This window comes from Lactuca serriola, chromosome 5, assembly GCF_051521515.1.
Source record: "Lactuca serriola cultivar US96UC23 chromosome 5, Lser_US96UC23_V15, whole genome shotgun sequence".
In the NCBI taxonomy this organism is placed as follows: domain Eukaryota; kingdom Viridiplantae; phylum Streptophyta; class Magnoliopsida; order Asterales; family Asteraceae; genus Lactuca; species Lactuca serriola.
The window spans coordinates 257564121-257587317 of NC_136412.1; the positions used below are offsets into that span (position 1 = coordinate 257564121).

At 31.8% G+C, this 23197-nt stretch overlaps 1 protein-coding gene and 2 long non-coding RNA genes across 3 annotated transcripts; 1 reads left to right on the forward strand and 2 right to left on the reverse strand.

Annotated features, from left to right (window-relative positions):
• Positions 1–1129: 1129 nt before the first annotated feature.
• LOC145054075 (uncharacterized) lies at positions 1130–2530 on the reverse strand. The gene is made up of 2 exons (XR_013684693.1): positions 1891–2530; positions 1130–1575 (listed from the first exon to the last, which is right to left on the reverse strand). It is a non-coding gene; the product is annotated as an uncharacterized LOC145054075 (long non-coding RNA).
• A 612-nt stretch (positions 2531–3142) lies between these two features.
• Positions 3143–4032, forward strand: LOC145054077 (uncharacterized). Its single transcript, XR_013684695.1, has 2 exons — positions 3143–3271; positions 3587–4032. It is a non-coding gene; the product is annotated as an uncharacterized LOC145054077 (long non-coding RNA).
• An 8297-nt stretch (positions 4033–12329) lies between these two features.
• LOC145051582 (PI-PLC X domain-containing protein At5g67130-like) lies at positions 12330–15465 on the reverse strand. Its single transcript, XM_078999483.1, has 9 exons — positions 15316–15465; positions 15153–15233; positions 14918–15040; positions 14692–14829; positions 13755–13853; positions 13316–13619; positions 13017–13240; positions 12833–12919; positions 12330–12757 (listed from the first exon to the last, which is right to left on the reverse strand). Exons 1-9 carry the CDS (start codon positions 15319–15321, stop codon positions 12530–12532), a joined length of 1290 nt encoding a protein of 429 aa, XP_078855609.1. The 5' UTR covers positions 15322–15465; the 3' UTR covers positions 12330–12529.
• Positions 15466–23197: the final 7732 nt, after the last annotated feature.

Below are 23197 nucleotides of genomic sequence, written 5' to 3' on the forward strand. Positions count from 1 at the left end.
GAAATTTTAAAACAAAAATTTGTTAACTCAACTGAAGAGCAATTGGTTCGATATTACGTCTGGTGCATGGAATGATACACAGAAAAACTATTCAACTGTCAAAAAGGAAATTTTAAGCATTGTTTTATGTATTAAGAAATTTGAAGATGATTTATTTATGAAAAGTTTTTTATTAAGAATAGATTGTCAATCTGCAAAAACTATTTTGGAAAAAGATGTAAAAAATATTATTTCAAGCAAATTTTTGCTCGTTGGCAAGCCCTCTTAGGTAACTTTGATTTCGAAATAGAATTTATAAAGGGAGAAAATAATTCGCTTCCTGACTTTCTTTCTCGAGAATTTTTGCAGGGAAAATGAGTTCGTCGTCCTCTTCCAAACATGATGACAAGAAGCCAGTCTCTCAAAATCTTGTTCCAGTCTCTCAAAAGCTAGTTCCATTTCAAAATCAAAATCGTTTTTCTCCTTTAACTCCTACTTCTAAGAATTCACAACTTTATTCTAATATCCTTCAGTCAAAGCTTGTTACTCCAAAAGTTACTTCAACCGACACAATAAGCCCTTTTGCAAAACCTATAACTCCTCAAACTCAAAAATCTATTACTCCTAGCCCTTCTACAAAAACTCCTTATGTTCTTAATCCAAATTTCCTAAGAGTTCAAATTCTTGAAGATTTTCAAATCCATAAGTTACACCAAGGTTTTCATGTTCTCACAAATCATCTCTTTGGACAAGGGAAAACCTTTTATGTTGATTCGTATAAAACCCGAGAATATTATCAAGCTATTCTGCAAGAATCTGGTTCAGTCAATTTTGTTCATCGTTCTAATTCTAAAGAGGGAAACATTGATTTTAGCAAAGCTCATATTATCAAAATCATTTCTCCAGAAAGTTGGGTTCCAAACCTTCACTCTGAAAAACCTCTTATAAGTTATCCTGCTTATCCCAGATTTTCTTACTATGATTATCAAGACGCCTGGACTAAGGCATTCTTTATTCGGAATTATTCACATTCATGGTTTATCTTCTTTGATTTGAACTTCAATTGTGAATATCCAAGATGGTTTATCAATTGGTACAAATATATGGGTATTCTTCCAAATTGTTTGCCAAAAGAAATTTACGCTGGATATCTCAAATTTAAAGAATTGTTTATTCAACAAATTCCAGAATTTGAATACATGTTACAATTCACCATGATATTTAAAGTTCCATGGATAATGTCTTGGACTTTTCATTATCAAGAAGCAAAGGATTCCTCTCCTCCTTGGCTTAATCGTCAATTTCGCTCAAAATGGTGGGATAAAATGAAGATTTCTCAAGCCAGTGAACAAGCAGTAATTAAACATTATCAAGAAATATATATTCAAAAACCAGAAGTTGAAGCCACTTTTATCAACAGTCTTCCCAAAAGTGATGTGGATTTAATTGCAAGAATTAAAGATGCTGCTACCTCTTCCCCTGAAGAACTTCAAAAATTACTTCAAGAAATTCGCCAAACTCCATCAGTTTCTGACGATTCTCCAAAATCTATAAAGAATGATTTATTTGAAGACGCTCAAGACCCTTTTGATGATCCTTATGAAGAATAAGAAATCATTATCCATAAATTTGATGTAATACTTTAAATGTAGGATATTTCGTTTCTTCTATTATCAAAATTTCGTTTTTCAAATACGTATGCATGTATACTATGTAGGTATTCATGTATTTATGTATAAACAATTTTTATCAAAATTATTATCAAATCTATGATCAATGATGATATGAAGACAAAAAACTTTAGAAGATGCTCTATAATGGCTTGCTTTATCAAAAGAAGATGGTCATTGATTACAAACGACAATTGTTTCAAAAGATGAATGACAACCACTTTCAAGGACAACCACTTACAAGTAATTATTTCTATTGATTGGCCATGGGTTCTTACGGTGAAAAATATCACTAGATGATTTCAAGACTTTGAAGACTCCAAGATGATTATAAATAGAGACTATCCTTTAGTTGAAGACACAAGAAAAAATTCATTCTCTAAAAAATGTTCATCTCATGTCTAAAAAATCTCCAAGAGTCTCTCTTTCTACTAGTAGATGTTCAAAGTCTTTAAATTTTCAAATAATTCTTTCTCCAGAAGTATGTACTGATTGTAATTCAAGCCTAATTCAAGAAGGTATTATCTAAAATATTTTATCGTTGTGTTGTTTTTATTTCTCTATGATAATTTCATTTCGAGTTATTCTAACTATTAATTCTACAAGATTTGAAGTTTTTGTTAAAATAGTACTCGTTTTAATAATCAAATTAATCAAATTCATGCTTAAATCATTTAATTATGTCTAACAAAATCTTGATGAATTGTATTCCTAATAGAAATATTCTTTTAAAAATACAGCAAATCCAAGAATCTATAAATAATAACTCTGAGCAAAATCTTAAAGATTCTTATAAAACTACTAATCAAGGTACAAAATTAAACAATAATCATATTCATGATGTTAGACGGTTCATAAGAGCAAGTATAAAAATTTGTTACAAACAGATACGTTATCTAAAAACAAAACTATCTATCTAAAAACAAATAGTTTTATAACTATTTGTAACAAATAGTTTTGTTTTTAGATAACGTATCTGTTTGTAACAAATTTTTATACTTGCTCTTATGAACCGTCTAACATCATGAATATGATTATTGTTTAATTTTGTACCTTGATTAGTAGTTTTATAAGAATCTTTAAGATTTTGCTCAGAGTTATTATTTATAGATTCTTGGATTTGCTGTATTTTTAAAAGAATATTTCTATTAGGAATACAATTCATCAAGATTTTGTTAGACATAATTAAATGATTTAAGCATGAATTTGATTAATTTGATTATTAAAACGAGTACTATTTTAACAAAAACTTCAAATCTTGTAGAATTAATAGTTAGAATAACTCGAAATGAAATTATCATAGAGAAATAAAAACAACACAACGATAAAATATTTTAGATAATACCTTCTTGAATTAGGCTTGAATTACAATCAGTACATACTTCTGGAGAAAGAATTATTTGAAAATCTAAAGACTTTGAACATCTACTAGTAGAAAGAGAGACTCTTGGAGATTTTTTAGACATGAGATGAACATTTTTTAGAGAATGAATTTTTTCTTGTGTCTTCAACTAAAGGATAGTCTCTATTTATAATCATCTTGGAGTCTTCAAAGTCTTGAAATCATCTAGTGATATTTTTCACCGTAAGAACCCATGGCCAATCAATAGAAATAATTACTTGTAAGTGGTTGTCCTTGAAAGTGGTTGTCATTCATCTTTTGAAACAATTGTCGTTTGTAATCAATGACCATCTTCTTTTGATAAAGCAAGCCATTATAGAGCATCTTCTAAAGTTTTTTGTCTTCATATCATCATTGATCATAGATTTGATAATAATTTTGATAAAAATTGTTTATACATAAATACATGAATACCTACATAGTATACATGCATACGTATTTGAAAAACGAAATTTTGATAATAGAAGAAACGAAATATCCTACATTTAAAGTATTACATCAAATTTATGGATAATGATTTCTTATTCTTCATAAGGATCATCAAAAGGGTCTTGAGCGTCTTCAAATAAATCATTCTTTATAGATTTTGGAGAATCGTCAGAAACTGATGGAGTTTGGCGAATTTCTTGAAGTAATTTTTGAAGTTCTTCAGGGGAAGAGGTAGCAGCATCTTTAATTCTTGCAATTAAATCCACATCACTTTTGGGAAGACTGTTGATAAAAGTGGCTTCAACTTCTGGTTTTTGAATATATATTTCTTGATAATGTTTAATTACTGCTTGTTCACTGGCTTGAGAAATCTTCATTTTATCCCACCATTTTGAGCGAAATTGACGATTAAGCCAAGGAGGAGAGGAATCCTTTGCTTCTTGATAATGAAAAGTCCAAGACATTATCCATGGAACTTTAAATATCATGGTGAATTGTAACATGTATTCAAATTCTGGAATTTGTTGAATAAACAATTCTTTAAATTTGAGATATCCAGCGTAAATTTCTTTTGGCAAACAATTTGGAAGAATACCCATATATTTGTACCAATTGATAAACCATCTTGGATATTCACAATTGAAGTTCAAATCAAAGAAGATAAACCATGAATGTGAATAATTCCGAATAAAGAATGCCTTAGTCCAGGCGTCTTGATAATCATAGTAAGAAAATCTGGGATAAGCAGGATAACTTATAAGAGGTTTTTCAGAGTGAAGGTTTGGAACCCAACTTTCTGGAGAAATGATTTTGATAATATGAGCTTTGCTAAAATCAATGTTTCCCTCTTTAGAATTAGAACGATGAACAAAATTGACTGAACCAGATTCTTGCAGAATAGCTTGATAATATTCTCGGGTTTTATACGAATCAACATAAAAGGTTTTCCCTTGTCCAAAGAGATGATTTGTGAGAACATGAAAACCTTGGTGTAACTTATGGATTTGAAAATCTTCAAGAATTTGAACTCTTAGGAAATTTGGATTAAGAACATAAGGAGTTTTTGTAGAAGGGCTAGGAGTAATAGATTTTTGAGTTTGAGGAGTTATAGGTTTTGCAAAAGGGCTTATTGTGTCGGTTGAAGTAACTTTTGGAGTAACAAGCTTTGACTGAAGGATATTAGAATAAAGTTGTGAATTCTTAGAAGTAGGAGTTAAAGGAGAAAAACGATTTTGATTTTGAAATGGAACTAGCTTTTGAGAGACTGGAACAAGATTTTGAGAGACTGGCTTCTTGTCATCATGTTTGGAAGAGGACGACGAACTCATTTTCCCTGCAAAAATTCTCGAGAAAGAAAGTCAGGAAGCGAATTATTTTCTCCCTTTATAAATTCTATTTCGAAATCAAAGTTACCTAAGAGGGCTTGCCAACGAGCAAAAATTTGCTTGGAAATAATATTTTTTACATCTTTTTCCAAAATAGTTTTTGCAGATTGACAATCTATTCTTAATAAAAAACTTTTCATAAATAAATCATCTTCAAATTTCTTAATACATAAAACAATGCTTAAAATTTCCTTTTTGACAGTTGAATAGTTTTTCTGTGTATCATTCCATGCACCAGAGTAATATCGAACCAATTGCTCTTCAGTTGAGTTAACAAATTTTTGTTTTAAAATTCCTCCGAATCCAATATCACTAGCATCGGTTTCAACTATGATTTTGGCATCGGGATGAGGTAAATTTAAACATGGCAAAGTAGGGACCTTATGTTTTATATATCTAATTATATCTGTATGTTTTTGAGTCCATGGTTCAGGATTGTCTTTTAATCGATTATAAAGTGGTTTACATATGATCCCTAAATCTTTGAAAAAATCATGGATATAATTTAAGCGTCCTAAAAATCTTTGAAGTTGCTTTTTATCTTTAATTTCATCAGGAAATTTAGTAGAAAATTGCAAGCTTCTTGTAATAGGTCTAATAGTGTTTTTGACAATATCATGTCCTAAAAAACGAATTTCATTTTTAAATAAATGCATTTTTGCTGCAGAGACAGCTAAACCATTTTGATAAATTAAGTCATGAAATTGATTTAAATGTTTAAAATGTTGATCAATTGATTTTGAAAAAATTAGGACATCGTCAATATAAGCAATAGCAAAACTACTTATAGGACTTATGATATCATTCATAATATTTTGAAATTCAGAAGGAGCATTTTTTAATCCAAAAGGCATTACATTCCATTCAAAATGCCCAAAGGGAACATTAAAACCAGTTTTGTATTTATCTTCTTCATGAAGTTGTATTTGCCAAAATCCTGATTTCATATCAAACTTTGAAAATATTTTTGAATCATAAAGCTTTTTTAGCAAATTTCGTTTATTAGGAATAGGATAACGAATCCATTCTAAAACTTTGTTTAAAGGTTTATAATTGATAACTAATCTTGGTGATCCTCTTTCTAATTCTGCGGCATTCATGACATAAAATGCCGAACAAGACCATGGTGATTTAGAAGGTCTTATGAGTTTTTTATTTATTAAACCCTAAATTTCATTTTTACAATGACTTTCTAATTCATTATCCATGTGAATGACTCTAGATTTTGAAGGAATATCCTTTTTATTAAAAAATTTTATATATGGTAGTTTTACAATATGTTGCTTTCTATTCCAAAAGGCATTAGGAATATTAGAACAAACATTTTTTTTCAAATTTTAATTTTAAACCTGTTATTTTATTTTGAATATTATTATCATTTAATTGATTAGTTATTCGAACATTATTTATTTCGTTAATAAGATATTTGGCTTGTTGCGTTTTATAATTAAGGACATTAATCGTTGAATATAGAGGAGGTTCACAAAATTTAAATATAATTTCCTTTCCAAAGACATTGGTTCTTATACCATCATCATGAACCATAAAAGGATATAGTTTTGTAATGAAAGGCGTTCCTAGAATTAAAGGAGAAGAGAGATCTTTTACTAAAATTAGGTGAGTTTTATAACAGTAATCTTGGTCATTACAAATATGAACATCAGAAACTTTATAATTTACAATTAATTTTGTACCTCCGGCACCAGTAAGTCTAGATGTAGTTTTTTCATAAAATTGTGTAGGAAAAATTCCTTCTTGAATACAATTCATATCAGCACCACTATCAATTAAAGCAGTTAAGTTGATTTTAAAATTATCCTTGACTAAAGTAATTTGAGTGTTCCATTTTTGAGAAACTTGATTATTTATAATTTTACCAATAGTTACATTTTCAATTTTATTTTCTTCTTCGTTATTAATTTATATATTTTTGTTTTTAAAAGTAGAAGGTTTTTCCTTTTCTAAAATAAAAATTTTATTTTTTATTTCCTTTATTTCTTGTTTTACTATTTTTAATTCTTTTTGAAGTTCTTGCATAGAAATTGGTTTTGCTTCAGTAAATCTTTCGTATATATTTTTTAAATTAAAATTTTCATTATTAGCAGGAGTTATGTTATTAGTTTTATTAAGCATCTGTTTTATTAGCAATTCTTGGATATTTTTATCTTTTATAGAATCAAGAGAGTTTAAAAGATCTTTATCATCTTGTGAAAGAACATTAATGGAGCTACTAGTAATTACATTGATTAAATTGTTATAGTGACATTTACCAATACACTCGCAAATATCAGAATCTTCAGAACTTGAAGTAGTATTTTCGAGAATATTTAAATCATTTGTTTGAAAGTCAGAAATACTTTCATCGGAATCTGAATCAGTATTTAAAATAATTTTTCTTATTTGTTCTTTCAAGTCTTCAGAGACATTTAACTCATTTATTTTTGTCTTAGCATAACAATTATTAGCTGTATGACCATTACGCCCACATTTATGACAAATAATAATATCTTTTGATTTTCTTTTAGATTTTTTATAATTTAGTATGTAAGGTTTTTTAGATTTTGAAGCGTAATCTTTGCTCTTTTTATAATTTTCTGGAAGATTATATTTCTTTTTCCTGAAATATTTTGAAGATCTTTTCTTAAATACTTTAGATTTTGAAGTAGACGGACCATTCAAGGGCTGATAACCATATTGTTGGCAAAAATTTCCCAATTCATTTTTACTGTTAATTCTATCTTTTTTGAGTTTTTCTTTAAACCTAAGATCAGCACAAACTGCTAATCCCTCTTTATTAATATAGTTTATTAAATCTCCATAAGTTAAATTTTGATAAGGGATGGTATTATTAAAATTTTCTCTTAATTTTTGTCTAACTCTTTCCGCAAAGAGTTTTGGAAGGCCAGCAATAAAACGTTCTTTCCAATAGGACTCTTTACAATCAGGTCTTGAAAAAACTTTAACAAGATAATTATCTTTATACCATCTAAAATCAGTAAGTTTTCTACAATGTAAATTTATTAAAATTTCTGAAGTTTTTTCTTGAAAAGTAGTAGGATCTCCTACAAAGTTTTTGATAATAGCAAAAATTAAAGTGTTAACCATATCATCTTCAAACGTTTGTATTTGTTGATTATTTTCTTGTTTTATAATAGTTTTCTTAGCAGATAAAATATAATCTTTTTCTTCTTGTGAAATATAGAAATCCCACCAGCCTTTAAGACTGCCAGTAAAACCAGAAGTAATAATATTAACAAGTTGGAGTTGAGTATTATTATGAGCTTTATAAGCATTAGCAGCCATAGTCATTTCTTGTACAATATTCATAATTTGATGTTCAGAATGGCCATCAATATTCCATTCATAAACAGAATTACCATCATATTGAGAACGATCAAATTGAAAAGTTCGTTCTTCAAGTTGAACATCTGGAAGAGAGGGTCTATTCCAATAATTTCTTATGGTTGGTTTTGGATTTTTTCCGAAAGTGTTTTGCTTTGATTGATGAATTTTATTAAGTTTTGAAAAGTCATTAGTGAGTTGATTAATGTCATCATTTGTATCAAATTGTTGAGCAAGAGTTTCAAAATTTGTTTCACTATTAATATCACTATTTTCAGATTCTTCATTCGTAAGAGTATTAATATTATTAGTGTTTGAGATATGAAGTTTTGAAAGTCTTTTTTCTAATTCGTTAATTAAATCTGTATTTCCTAGATTAAAATTACCATCGATTTGGCAAGGAACAAAACTTAAACTACTAGTGCTTGCCATATCATGCTTGTTAACGTTTTTATCTTTGAAAATTTTTTCTTCAATTTTAACTAAATGCTCAGTAATACTAGATAAGGTTTCATTTGCATAATTATTTTGGTAAATAATTTTTTGAAGACCCTTTTCAGTAGTTAATTGGTTTGGGGCTTGAACTAAAGGAGTTGCAATAAACATATCGTTAATAATAATTTCTCCTTTTGGTGGAAAATTAGCAATAATTTCTTTATTAGAAATAATATCTTTATATTTTTTCTCAAAAATGGGAGTGATAGAATCATTTTTAAATGGGTAATTTATTTTATGTTTAGGGGCATAAATTAATTCAAACTATTGAAAAAAAGGAGAATGAATTTTATTTGATAAAACATAATCTTCCCAAAGGCCTAAATGGAGAAATCTTAAGTAGTATGAAAAATTTTCTTCGTGCCAAACTCTTTTTTTATGGTTATAATCTTTATAATACTCAATATCTTTTAAGTAATCAAAATCAACTTGATATTCTAAATTCGAGAAATTCATTTTAACAGGTTGTTTTTGTTAGGATTGAAGAAATATGCTTTATCGATTCTAAATTATGACTTCTTGATTTTTCGTATTTTTTTATGCCTATCTTTAGCCTAGAAATTTTTTCTATTTGTTTATTATATTTATTAGTATATGGAGGTATTTTGTATAAATTATAATTTTCATGAGTTATAGTTTGTTCTAAATGTTGAATGGTTTTGCATATATTAGAATTTATCTTCCAATGCGTTTTTAACATATTAGCCCAAAGCTTATTATTTTGTGAACAATTAATTTGTATTTTAGAACTCATAATTGTTGTTTAAAATTTTGAAGTTCATCAATAAAATCTGATTTAGTAGGACTAGGAAGACTATTTTCACTATTTTGATCATCTTGATATAATGGTTTGGGAATAGAATTAGTATAGTCAACAGTTTTTAGTTTTAAAGATCTCGACTTTAATAACGAAGATTTTGAAGAGCCTGTTTCTGGGATAAAAGAAGTTGATAATCTGGATGATGAAATATTTAAGGAAGAAAAATTTATATATACAGAACCATCATTATATTCAATAATATTTGAGATTTGTTTTGAAGAGTCTAATGGTTTTGGATCAATAACATTTTGTAAGTTCCAATTACATGATTGAGTTATATCAGACCATTTTAATCTTTTCGGTGTATGAACTTTGGTATGGTTAGTATTTGCTTCAAAAATAATTGTTTCATTTCTAGGACTTGATAAACGTGTTTTTGGTTCAAGTGTAGTTGCCATAGTTTTGTAACAAACACGATAAATTATTGCTAAAGGCTTTGTATCATCTTTAAATTCTAAATTTTTTGTTTCTATAGTTAAAACCAAAGTATCTAAAATATTTTTATCAAATAATCCTACAGAGAAATTTGGATAACAATTGAAATAAATAGGTCCGTTAGCAATATCCGTTTCAGCCATAGCTAAAATAGAATTTTGAAAATCTTTATGTCTCTTGTCTCTTAGAATAAGGAGAACAGGGGCATCTATTCCAATTCTAAATAGAGGCTTGATAGCAATTTGGACTAAACCGACATGTAAAAATTTATATTTCGTTCTATGCTCTAAAATAGATCGTGATGATAACAAATGTAAATTTTGTTGGTTTTGACCAATAGACAAAGTTTGTTCTGTCATTTTAATAGAATAACCTTGAAAATAATCAAAAGTTCCTATTCTATATATTGTATTAATATTAGTTTTAGGTATTGTCCAATTATTCAAACTTTGTTCTATGTTATTAACGGTTTCTTCAATAGAATTTATTTGATTATCATCATTATCTTGTTCATTGTTGATATTTTTACCAGGAATATATTTTTTAGATAGTATGCCTGAAAATTTACTCATATTTAATTAATTTTGTTTTAAAATTCTATAAGAAAACTTACTTGTTTTAATAATGGTGAGCAGAGGGGAATCAGGGATTTTGAGATTCAATCTCAGTCATATATTTTTTCTTTTGTCGTCTAATGTTTCAGCGTACCGACAGTAGTGAGGTATACCTAATCATAAATGATTATATAGCAGAGAGGTATAATCATATATGATTATATATGTTTATACGTATATACTTAATATAAATCATTATAGATATATGTCTCTTCATAGATTAAGTAATGATATATGATTATGACAGTTGGTGGTAGAAGAGGTGGTGGTGACAGAGGTGGCGGTGGTATAAGTGATGTTGGCAGAAGAGATGGGGTCGGATGGTGTAAGAGGTGGTGGTGGTGGGGATGGTGGTAGAGGAAAAAAATAACGAACGACACTATATAATCATTTATTATTATAATATAACATACCTATTGTGTTTATCCCCCGTCCTTTTAGTATATATAGGGCGTGTTTGACAAAACATGTTGGTAGAAGGTAAGAGGTAGCTGGTAGCGTTTTGTTAAACGTTATGTAAGATAACTTTTTAAATTTAAAACATTTTGTTTAAACTAAACGTCAAAAGCTTATAGTGTCAAACAAAATTTCTTGTTCAAAATAGAACATTTTGTCAAACGTTCTATATGTCAAATACGCCCATAATATGATTTTCCCTTTTCTATTCTTCTAATTCGTAACAAAAAAAAAACGTAAAAACTCGCAGCAAAACATGAACTCAGTTACTAGTTGTCTAGTTCTTTACTATGTTACAAAAAATAGGAAAAAAAAAGCCTTTTCTTGGACCCTTTTTTTAAGGCTTATGAATCCACCGATTGTCTTAGCGACTGTGGGCAAGCCCAACAAGCAATGTGTCAACTATGTTTCACATCACAAACTTCGTTATATGCACCTTTTAAAATCATTTTCCATTATGACCCAATAGAAAAAAAAAAAAGAAAAAAAAAAAGTAAAGTAACTATATTTAATCTCCATTTTCCTGCTCATGACAATAACAAAAATGAAAATACTATTCCATGCCAACTAGTTTTAAATAAGTTGGATACCACGGCAGCAAGGTAGTATATAATTTGGATGTTACGACAACAATATTTGAACAATTTAGATGCCACGTCAGCATATTTGTATACCTTGGATACCATATTAACATATTTGATATTTGTACAATAATTTAAGTTAGATGCTCACATTAATAATTAATGAGACTCATAATTAATTCCCAGGTGGTCATGTTTTCTTTTCTCGGCCTATAGGCGTGGGGACATAACAATTAACATGAAGTCGTAATGGAGCTTTGAGAAGTGAACATAACAAAAACGGTGAATTATTTTCTTATCCTTCACCAATTAAGCAGGCGATTACGAGTAAACCCCATGTGGTTTTCGATGCGGTAATAGTGATGTACTGATGACTCGAGACAATTGCATGCACTGAAGTGCTTCATCTAGCTCCATACATTTATTTAACTCTTATATTTGCAAATATAAACTAATTTGTACTCACTAAGCTTTATAAGTTTAATACTTGTTCTTTGTCGACATTTCTATGCATAATGCATGGTTATGTAATTTGAGTACTCAATTTCTAGACAAAAATGCGCTTGTGTACTTCAATAGTGTCGAATATTATAGTAGATCTTATAATTAAATTAAAAGGATTTTTATTCAAGTGAAGTTCACGTGAATACTTTTTTACGCGTCTGTTGTCAATTGATCACAAAATTTGCATATAATTTGTCAAACTAATTGTTGAAATCTATTCTCTCAAAAAGTAAAATACTTTGTTTAGAAAGAGAGGCTGCATATATATGCACAACTCAAGTGAATGTTCTAGCGGATTTAAACCGAGTTCAAAAGTTGACTACAAAACAAAAACTATCTATCTATAGCCAGAGAGCATTATATCTATATGACCACATTCTGATTATGTTGAATTAAAACTGGGAATCTACCTTACATTTACATACAAAGAAGAGAATAGATGATACCTATCAACGCTGTCGTCACCAACCATTCCAATTCAATCTGTTCACAATCAGAATTGGCAAAGCTCTTCTTATACCCTTCTCCTCCTTCTTTTGCTGCTGCAGATGCCGATGCAGAATTCGATGCTGATGATACTGATGTGGTTGGGGCTGGAGCAGGACTGGATTCCCGTGGGTCACAGTCTCCAAATGTCATCTTTGCCTATATATTATATTAATTATATTATATTATTACGCTAATCATTTTTTACTGAATAATAATTAATATGTTACATACCCTGCATGAGTCAATGTTGTTACATCCACAAACTAGGTGTCCATTGGCGAAATCTACAGCAGCAGGGGCACCTCCACCATCACTCCTCTGAAAAATTCCATTACATATAACAGCACGTGTAAAACTCAAGATTTCATAATTAGCACGTGTAAAAGTCAATGTGGTGAATGAATAGAACAAATACCTTGTAAAAGTCAACAGCGATGAAATTAGGCCATCGTTTACCAGCAGCATCATGGCAAGTATTCATCATGGTTATTAATGGGGCTGAATTTTGCTTACAAGCTTCGATAAAATCTGGGGTGTCTGGGAAGTGATTCAACAAAACCAGAGATCTTGTTTTACTGTTCATGGCTGCCGACTCAGCACGACTCGGACAAGACCCGTTTTTCATCCCGTCCGTACCATCTGTAATATTTAGAGTTCATTAAGAAAAAATCCAAACGGAATTAATTAGATCAAAATTGAGAGATTAAAACTTACATTGATTTTCAACCACGTATCTCCATATATATGCAATTCCTTCTGAGGCTTCTTTGGAGGATTTAGAAGTGAATACTACCAACCGTTGATTCTGCTGGATCATGGAATCAAGGGTGGGCCAATTACTACCGTTGCTTGGCATTCGAGCTACTGGAAACCAGAACTTGCCCAGGCCTGAAGCTTTGAAGATCTTGGTTAGACCACTTTGAGAGGTGACATAGTCTTCTATGAATATGGTGATGATTTCTGTAGGATTTGCTTCTAGGAATTCTTCAACCTCTTTCAGGACATTGATAGCAGGTTGCTGATGAAATCAAGATTATAATTCAATATAATATCAAACACCCCATGGTTTAGTGTTCATAAATGGCTTAACTGAACTAAACTAAGCTGGCGTAGATCAAAGATTAATTAATTTTACAGCAGAAAAAGTACTTACAAATGCTGTGTAGTTGTAGCACTTCCCATGAAAGGAGTGACATAACCAGATATCGTTCTCAAATTCATACATATCGAGCATCAGACCTCTCACGCCATTCTGCAGAAACAGCAGCCAAAAATCCTTATAATGTCTTAACCTTGATAATACAGAGTATAGGAATTAAGTAATTAGATGGTTAATGCATATACAACAATTAATCCAATTGGTATAGTTTTTTAATTCAATCAAACAAGAGTTCTCGATTGAAGTCTCAGTGCATTCATCATTTAAGAAAATAGTTGGTTTTGACCTTTATCAAGTCTACAGATAAGTGGTAGTACTAGAAAATATATGTAGGTAGGCATGAGAGATTTCTACTTTCATAGTACAATCCATGCTTTACAAGGCAAAATTTCAACACTCGGTTGTTGTCCAGTATGGATCTTAACAGCATATTGATTTAAAGTTAATCACAACTTAAGTATGTACAAGGTCATTCCAGTCCTTAAGTTCTCTCCCTTGTAGAGGGATCTTTTTGCAACGCAGATTTTAGTGCTAAAAAGCTGTCAAGCTTGCAATCGTGGCTGGAAGAGAGATCAAGTTATTTTAAGAGGAAGCAAATTCTAATTATGAATCAACATAGATTGGAATGGAATTTCAAGGCCACAATGTTCTATATACAGTTGCTGCTGAAATTTTTGTTTCCGTTCTGCCAATTTCAAGTACACTATATGTGTATTTGACGTTACTATTGCTTATTTTTTGAACATAGAGAGCATTAAGTTTCAAATCGAAGGCATTTTGTTCGTTGAGATAAGTAGTCAATCATGCGTTACGAAGAGCAATCGACTAAACAACACCAATTTAACGCCGAATTGAGATTTTAACATTCTGCACAGGAGAGAGAGAGAGAGAGAGAGAGAGAGAGAGAGAGAGAGAGAGAGAGAGAGCATACGTTCAGCTGAGCAGTAATTGAATCCTGCTGGTTCACCGGAGCTAGAAGAACAGAGCCTGTATCTGACTTGTGTCCCATTCTAGCGAACGCATTGTGAGTCGTTAACCACGAGTAGCGATTGAACGGCAATCCTCTCACCTAAAACAAGTCTCGATCACATCACACGCATCCATGATCCATAATCTATACACTCGTTTTCACACTTAAACAATACAATAAAGTATACCTTACGAACAGGACTATGAGGCTGGACGCGAATACATCGGGGAGGAACACTGACGTTTCCGGTGCAAGTTCCACATTGTGATCCACTGTCACAGCTCTTGTCGTTGATGCAAGTCTGTTTTTCCTGTTAGGTTCAAATAAAAGTTAATTAAGCCGATTCAATTGCCTTAAACAGATCTCAGAACTAAAACACAACAGAAGTGAACACATTCATCGATCAATAATTTGCAAATTACCTTGAGTCCTGAAGACAAAGTGAATAGAAAAGCTGCGGTGAAAAGAGTTGCGAAGAACACATTCGACGCGAGTTTGATCCTCTGAAAACAATCAAGTACATGTTTCAGTTCATTGGAGAGAGAGAGAGAGAGAGAGAGAGAGAGAGAGAGAGAGAACTGTTACCTCCATTAATGGCTTTAGGAGAGGAAGTCGAGGAGAGTCTAGTGAGGGAGAGAGAAATGTATCTGTGTAATAAGTTTGTTTGAATGCCGGTTCAGGCTGTGGGAGAGAGAGCGAGAGATGCTTTTCAGTCCCGCGCCATGTCTAACAACCTCTTCTTGTGCCCCTTCTCGTTTCTGTTTGTTGGGAAATGATTATTATTTATCTCACTGAATTTAGGAGAATGTAGGCGAATCTATCTTCTATAAAATATATTTAATCAATCCAACTACGAAAAACAGTTCAAAAGTCATTTGTGTAATCGGTTTTTATTAACATTAAATAAATTTAATCCAAATTAACTAAAAGGACTATAATCCATTACTTATATGTGTTTAATGATTAAATAAAAAATGGTAGACTTATTCATTAAAATAATACTTTTAGGTTATCTATATTAGGTGTAAAACTCATGTATTATATGAGTTCATTTAAAAAAAATATATGAAATTCTAACATTTAAAAAATTAGAATTTATAGAAAAATTAAAAAAATATTGAATTGTTAAAATTAATGTGTTTTTTTTTTTAATTTAAACAAATAATTTAGATAAATAAACAAAAAAAAAAAAACTAATGAGTCTTTAATTTAGAAAATTTAAAATTAAAGGGGAAGTCAATTAATAAAATTGATTTGCATTTATTATTACATTTATTATAATTATTACATTCAAATATTATGTGAAATTTGATAAAATGAAAAAAAAAACCACAAAATACGAAGTATGTGGAAAAAATTTAATTGAAATAACTACAAAATAACATGTGGCCAAATCAATAAAAGTGTGATATGTGGCAAAAAAAATATTTATTAAAGTATATATATATATATATATATATATATATATATATATATATATATATATATATATATATATATATTGAAACAACCCAAAAATACGACCCAAAATTTTTTAATTTTTATCATAACAAAAACATGGAACCAAGTATCACATAACAACATTATACGTCGCGTGTTTCAAAAACCATGGTAAAATACTGAGAGAAAGAAAACTGTATCAGAACTGTATCCAAACAAATCAACTAACGAAATCAACTCCCAGGACAAAAACTGGAGCTGTGGTGTGTGCGATGCCATCATCTCGAGCTCTTCCCTTTGCTTGCGGAAGTACCTGAAACCAAAACTGAAACTGTAAGCACGAAGCTTAGTGAGCTCCCCCAAACTACCGCATACCATACAATACATATAAAGCACATACTGGGCCTTGCCTACTGCATCAGACCGAAGTCTGGAACTAGCTGCTTCGGACCGAAGTCCGGAACTGACTGGGACCTTGTCCCCTGCATCGGACCGGAGTCCGGAACTAACTGCATCGGACCGAAGTCCGGAACTGACTGCATCGGACCGAAGTCCGGAACTGACTGCATCGGACCGAAGTCCGGAACTAGCTGCATCGGACCGAAGTCCGGAACTGACTGGGACCTTGTCCCCTGCATCGGACCGAAGTCCGGAACTGGCTGATCATGGCATAGCATAACACATATCAACTAATATAAACACATATACTGCATACTGCATCGGAACAGAGTCCGGAACACATAACATAAACATACTTGAATCACAAAGACATCAAGCACTCTAACTACTGCATCGGACTAAGTCCGGGACTACTGCTAACTAAACGGGCCGGCATTGTGGCCGTAGACCCGTTCCTACTGAAAGGAAACTCACCTCGTGAACTGGCTGCTGTGTGAATGGCTCTGGAAGCTAACTGCTGCTGCTCCGGTATCTCCCCGACTACAAATCCATAAGCACACTCAATCAAATGCTAAACACTGCACTGGGGTAAAATGACTCTTTTACCCTTGGTCAAAGTCAACTCTCTCGGTCAAAGTCAACCCACAGTTGACCTGACTCGCCGAGTTGGGCCGCCAACTCGCCGAGTCTCTAGTCTCACTTCTCAACCCTACTCGTGGCTACTCGTCGAGTATGGCATCGACTCGACGAGTACCCTCTCGATCCAAGAACTCAGACAATCTTCATCCGACTTGCCGAGTCATATGAACAACTCGACGAGTTGTTCTTGAGCTAAGAAGATTGCCTTGGACTCGCCGAGTTGTATGAACAACTCGTCGAGTCCCTCCATTACTGAGTCTGCCCTCTAACTCACTGAGTCCACTCTACTACTCACGGCTTCCACTCGACATCACTCAAAAAGGGGAAAAACGGGACTCGTGACTTGACTCGCCGAGTCGTTCTTCCGACTCGCCGAGTCACATCCATGCAGCTACTCTAAACTCGATTCTGCTTGAATCCAGCGTCTGAAACTTATAGATCTGGGCTTCCTTAACTCGATTAGCACGTAAAGATTCTATCTTTACGTGCCCATAAGCGACCAAGAAGATAATAAGGCTCAAAAAGCATAATAAAGGCTAGATCTAGGGTTCTTATGCAAAGAATCTTCAAAAAGGCAATAGATCCGGGCTCTACAACTCCTAAATGAACAGATCTAGGGATATCTTGACCTATTAAGGCATCCATACAACTATAAGGCTTGGAAAATGCATCAAACTAGCCCTAGAAGAGTTCTAATGGAGGTCTAAAGCATAAAACAGAAGGAATCCGAGAAATACCTCAATGAACTCTGATTTTGCCCTTGGATCCTTGCTTTACACCTCTTCTCTTTGCTCCTTTCTTCTTCTTCTTCTTCAAGCCTTCAAAATCCACACACAAAAGCACTTAAAACAATAAGGGATGGATTAGGGTTTTCTCAAGCTCTCTGAGGGTGAAGGAGGCGAGTTTGGGGCACAAAGCATTGCTTAAATAGTGAGCAACCCAGGGATTTAGGGTTTCTTCCAGGCAGGCAGACTCGCCGAGTCCCGAATATGGACTCGTCGAGTCGCCGACTAACACGTGCACGAAAACTCGACCCTACTCGACGAGTCAGGCCATAGACTCGCCGAGTCCCTCAATAAAACTTTTAAATAAATGTCACGGAAGCAACATACCAGAGATGGGGCGTTACATATATATATATATATATATATATATATATATATATATATATATATATATATATATATATCAAAGTGTCGATTATTCTTTAATAACTAGACAACGAATCGTGTATAGAAGACAACGACTTTAATCGAAAACAAATTCTTGAATTATGAGGTTACTTATTATGACAAAATTTTTTTGGCAAAAATACTTGTAAAATTCACTCATGAACTTTCTGTTAGTGATTATGGTTTAGGCTTATAAATAGGGAATACCTGATCTAAACCTTAAAGGGTTTGGGCCTAAACTTTAATCACTAACATTTTCGAATATGTTTCAGTTTGTGATTTTTTTTTCACAATGTGATAATTTTTTCAAGAAGCTTTTAGGAGACTTTGTTTTCCCTACAAAAATCACATTGTTAAAGGTTCTTTTATAACCCGTTTAAAAATAAAATGAAGAAGATGATGGTCACAAGTATCACTTCTTGTTAAAATGTTTTATTTTTATATAAATTGGATAAAATCAAAAACAAATTTATTAATTATTTCAAATTATATAGATTCAAAAAAAATATTAAAACTAGGTAACAGAACGTTTGTGGGCATATGATCAAGAATATATATATATATATATATATATATATATATATATATATATATATATATATATATATATATATAGAGAGAGAGAGAGAGAGAGAGTTGTTAGAAGTGTGTGCACGACAGAGGAGAGTCGGAGATGACAAGTTTGACATTGTAAGAGGTTGTTGTGTTGAACAAGAAGACAATAGGGTTGAAACGTTTAAGTCGAAGGAGCATGAGAGAAAGTCGCTATTGTTGAAGAGTGTGCCTGATAAATATGATGTTAGGAGTAGTTTGGGTCTGACCCGTTCACCAACTAGCGAGTCCGTTTAGTATGAATGATGATTATTTCTTAGGGATTTTTTAATATATGCCTTAATGAGTTAATGACACATATAAAAAGCATTAAGTATGACAAATATTACTATAATTAAATGTAAATTGCATTAATTATAATAAATATTATCATAATTAAATGTGAATTGCATTAATAATCTTTATAATAAATGTGTTTCACATTTATGATAATATTTGTAATACTTAAAGCTTCTTATATGTGGTTATGGCACACATTAAAATATCCTTATTTCTTATGGTAAAGAGAGTGGGTATATAGGTTTTAAAAGAAGTGAATAACTTTATAATAAAATATCTACTTTTTAGGTGCTTAACATACTTAATTTATAAAAGGGATTTTTTAATATGTGTTTTAGAAATGTGATGATTTCATATTTATTTTTCTTTGATTTTATATATATATATATATATATATATATATATATATATATATATATATATATATATATATATATATATATAATCGAGAACATTTAAAAACAAATTTGGACCACATAATTTTTTTTAATTACAATTATAAAATGATATTCATATAAATCAACTAATAGTTAAAAAAACAATTAAAAATCTACTAACGAACACCACCCATGACCACTACCTACCACCTTCCAACCACCACCACCACCATCCACCCACCATTACTACCAATCATCTGTCACTACAACCTACAACACACTACCACCACCCATCACTGTCACACCCCCGCACCAGACGGCGGAAACGCCTGAGGGCGTATGCGTGACTTAATCTTGAAATATCATTACAGTGAATATAAATGAAACATAACATCATCATTATCATGTATAATATAATACAACTGTCATTGTTTACATCAAGTACAATCTTTCAATTAACATAACCAAAACACTCGATGTATGATGTTTAATAGTACCCAAAACAAAATCCCCTATTCTTGTTGATTCTTCTGCTTAAAGAATCCCTGAGAATACATGTTATTTTGAAAACGTCAACATATATTATGTTGGTGAGTTCATAAGTATATTTGAGAAAATGATTTGTATAACTTTGTAATCACAAGAAAACAAGAAAATCCTGTATTTTCTTAAAATAGTTGTTATGTTTATGTTTGATCTTGTATTAATGCATGTGTATTATTGTTTAATAGAACGTCAAAAGTGATTGAAGAGAATGTAAATAGAATATCCCCGGACAACCCGACGTTGCCCGTAAAAGAAGAATACTTAACGTTGTCGTACCAACACCGAGGTGGGGGTACCAGTGTGAGTAAGTTTCCGAGTAATCTAATCATAAAAGAAAATAGATAATGTTTTCGTACCAGCACCGAGGTAGGGGTACCGGCGTGAGTAAGTTTTCGAGTAATCCAATCATAAAAGAAAAAAGATAATGCTGTCGTACCAACACCGAGGTGGGGGTACCAGTGTGAGTATGTTTCCGAGTAATCCAACATAAAAGAAAATAGTCTTCCGCAAACTTCCTAACATTAATTCCTCTAAGTGAGCCGTCATAACCATACTAAATAATGACAATTTCGCCTGTCTTGGCGTTAGTGAACGCCGACTGAAAGATAGAATAAGGTTATAGTCACCCTAGACTGATGTAGTCTAACTGTAGCGAACATCTCAGGTGTGGGGTGTCATCCCCGTATAGATCTACACACAAAACCCCACTCTCCCTCAAAGAGACTCTGATTATAACTACAGACTATGATCGAACACTTAATAGGTGTCAACTGACAAAAACTTACTAGATCCCTAATCGAATTTACGCGAAGATAAACTTATAAAACTCATTCCAGGCGTAACGAACCATGTAACTGAGCCAGTAGGGCATCGCTAAACATGTGAATCATTTTAAGACCTAATAGGAATGAGATTTATATAACAAGGGCCCAACATATATATAAAATGACAGCTAAGGCTTATTTCACATGTAAGGTATTTATAGGCCCAAATAGTACGCAAATAGTATACAAAACCTATCAAGCATATAAATGGGCCACTAAGGCCCAATAACCTAGAAAATGATCAAAATTAATCCGTTTGTTAGTTTATCGTTGGTTTTGGTTCAAGTATTCACTAAATTAGCATAAAAGGCCCACTTTTTGTAAAAATGACGTTCTTGGCCCAATAAGCCAAAAATTTACAATTAAGGCCCAATTTTTGTAAAATAACACTTTAGTCCCCATTTTGTTCAAAACTTGTGATTATGACTAGTTTGTGGTAAAAATAACATTTTAAATCCATTTTTGTCAAAAATATCATTTTTGGCTTGATTTTTGTGAAAACACACATTTTTCTGGTTTTTGGCTTTTCTAACCTAGTTGTTGGAAAATTTGTAGAAAAATCATCGTAAGTCGAAATTTGGATCCATAAATTTTGGATGTTTGGAAATTTTTTATACTTTGTTCACAATTTTTCTAATAATTTTTAGTGGCTTCTAATAAGTGTGAAATTGCTCACCTTCACATGCTGGTCAGAAATTATTTCAAATCTGATAGGCAGTTTTGTAAAATTCGCCAAAAATTGTAGAAAAGTCGTATGAAAACGTGAGAGTAGTCATTTTAAAGGTATAAACCTGAAATTTTTGCATGTAAAATAGTTTTGAAAAATATTATCATTAAGGTGGTCAAAAAGGTTCGATATTGGACCAAAACTTTTCTGTCATAGGCTGAATTTTGAGTTTAGTTTATAGATCTTTGAACACAATTTTGCTATTTTAAGTGTATAAATACCAGATCTACTAGTTTACATGTATTATATGTGATAACACATACTTTTCTCAAGATCCCAGTGATAAACTTAATATTCTTAACATATTTTTAGATTTATGAAGTAAATTGCACATAATCAACAAATAAGTCATGAAAAACAGACATATTCATGCATATACACATAGATCTACATAAAGCAACTTGTATTCTCCCCTAAACCAAGTAAAAATAAAAAATAGGGGGTATGAACTCACCTTTGCTTTGATGTTTCGGTTTTGAAGAAGAAGAGGAAGAAGATGGTGTTGTTTTTAACCTAGCTTGTTTCTTTGATAGGATTCTCGAATTCTAGGAAGTTTTAAGAGTATGATTCAAGAAAATAAGGTGGTAAGTGGAGGGATTTAAGAGTAAAGATGTGAGAATCCAACTTAGGTTTGTAAAGATCTTACCTAATATGATGATCTTGAAGAAAAACTCTCTTGAAGACGCCCACAACTTGCGAAATTATGAAGGATAGGGAGAAATTCTTGGAGAGTTGTTTGAAGTAATTTGAAGATGGTGGTGTAGGTGTGTGGTCTCGTTCGAGAGAAAGAAATAGGGTGGGAAGAAAGAGAAGTGACCTTTGCATGGAAGTATGAGAGTGTGTTGATACATGAGAGGTAATTAGTGTGGAAGTCCTACATGTAAAAATGAGGTGTCAACCTCTTCCCCGTGCAAGATTTCTTTTTTGTTTTTTTTTGTTAAGTGATGTTGTTAGGCCGAGAACTTGGGCTAGGAGAAAAGGGGTTGAGTAGTTTGGGCCTTTAATTGTTTTTACTCGAAATTATGAGGCCCAATAATTACTTTTCGGCTCATTGGGCCCTCATAGATGTCCATGGCCCAATGAGTCTAATTAAAGAGGTTTAGGGTCCATTAAGGCTATTGGAATTACATATGGCCCAACAAGGCCCATTAGAGGTAACCCTATTCATCTTAGGCCTATTATGGCCCAAAATGTTAAGTTTCATGGAAGTGGGTCCAATTAGAGCCCATATAAGAGTTTCCAAGCCCAAAGTAGTTGAATTTGAATGTGTATTGGTCCATTAGGCCCAATAAGAAAATCCTAGTCCAATATGGATTCAAACAGGGATTCTTAGGGTTTTCAAACACTTAGTTGAACACATGAGGTGTATTTGAATGAGCATAGAGTATGATTTTCTCTTAGAGTACAAGTTATTACACTAGGTGAATGATTATATGAGAGTAAAATTTCCTA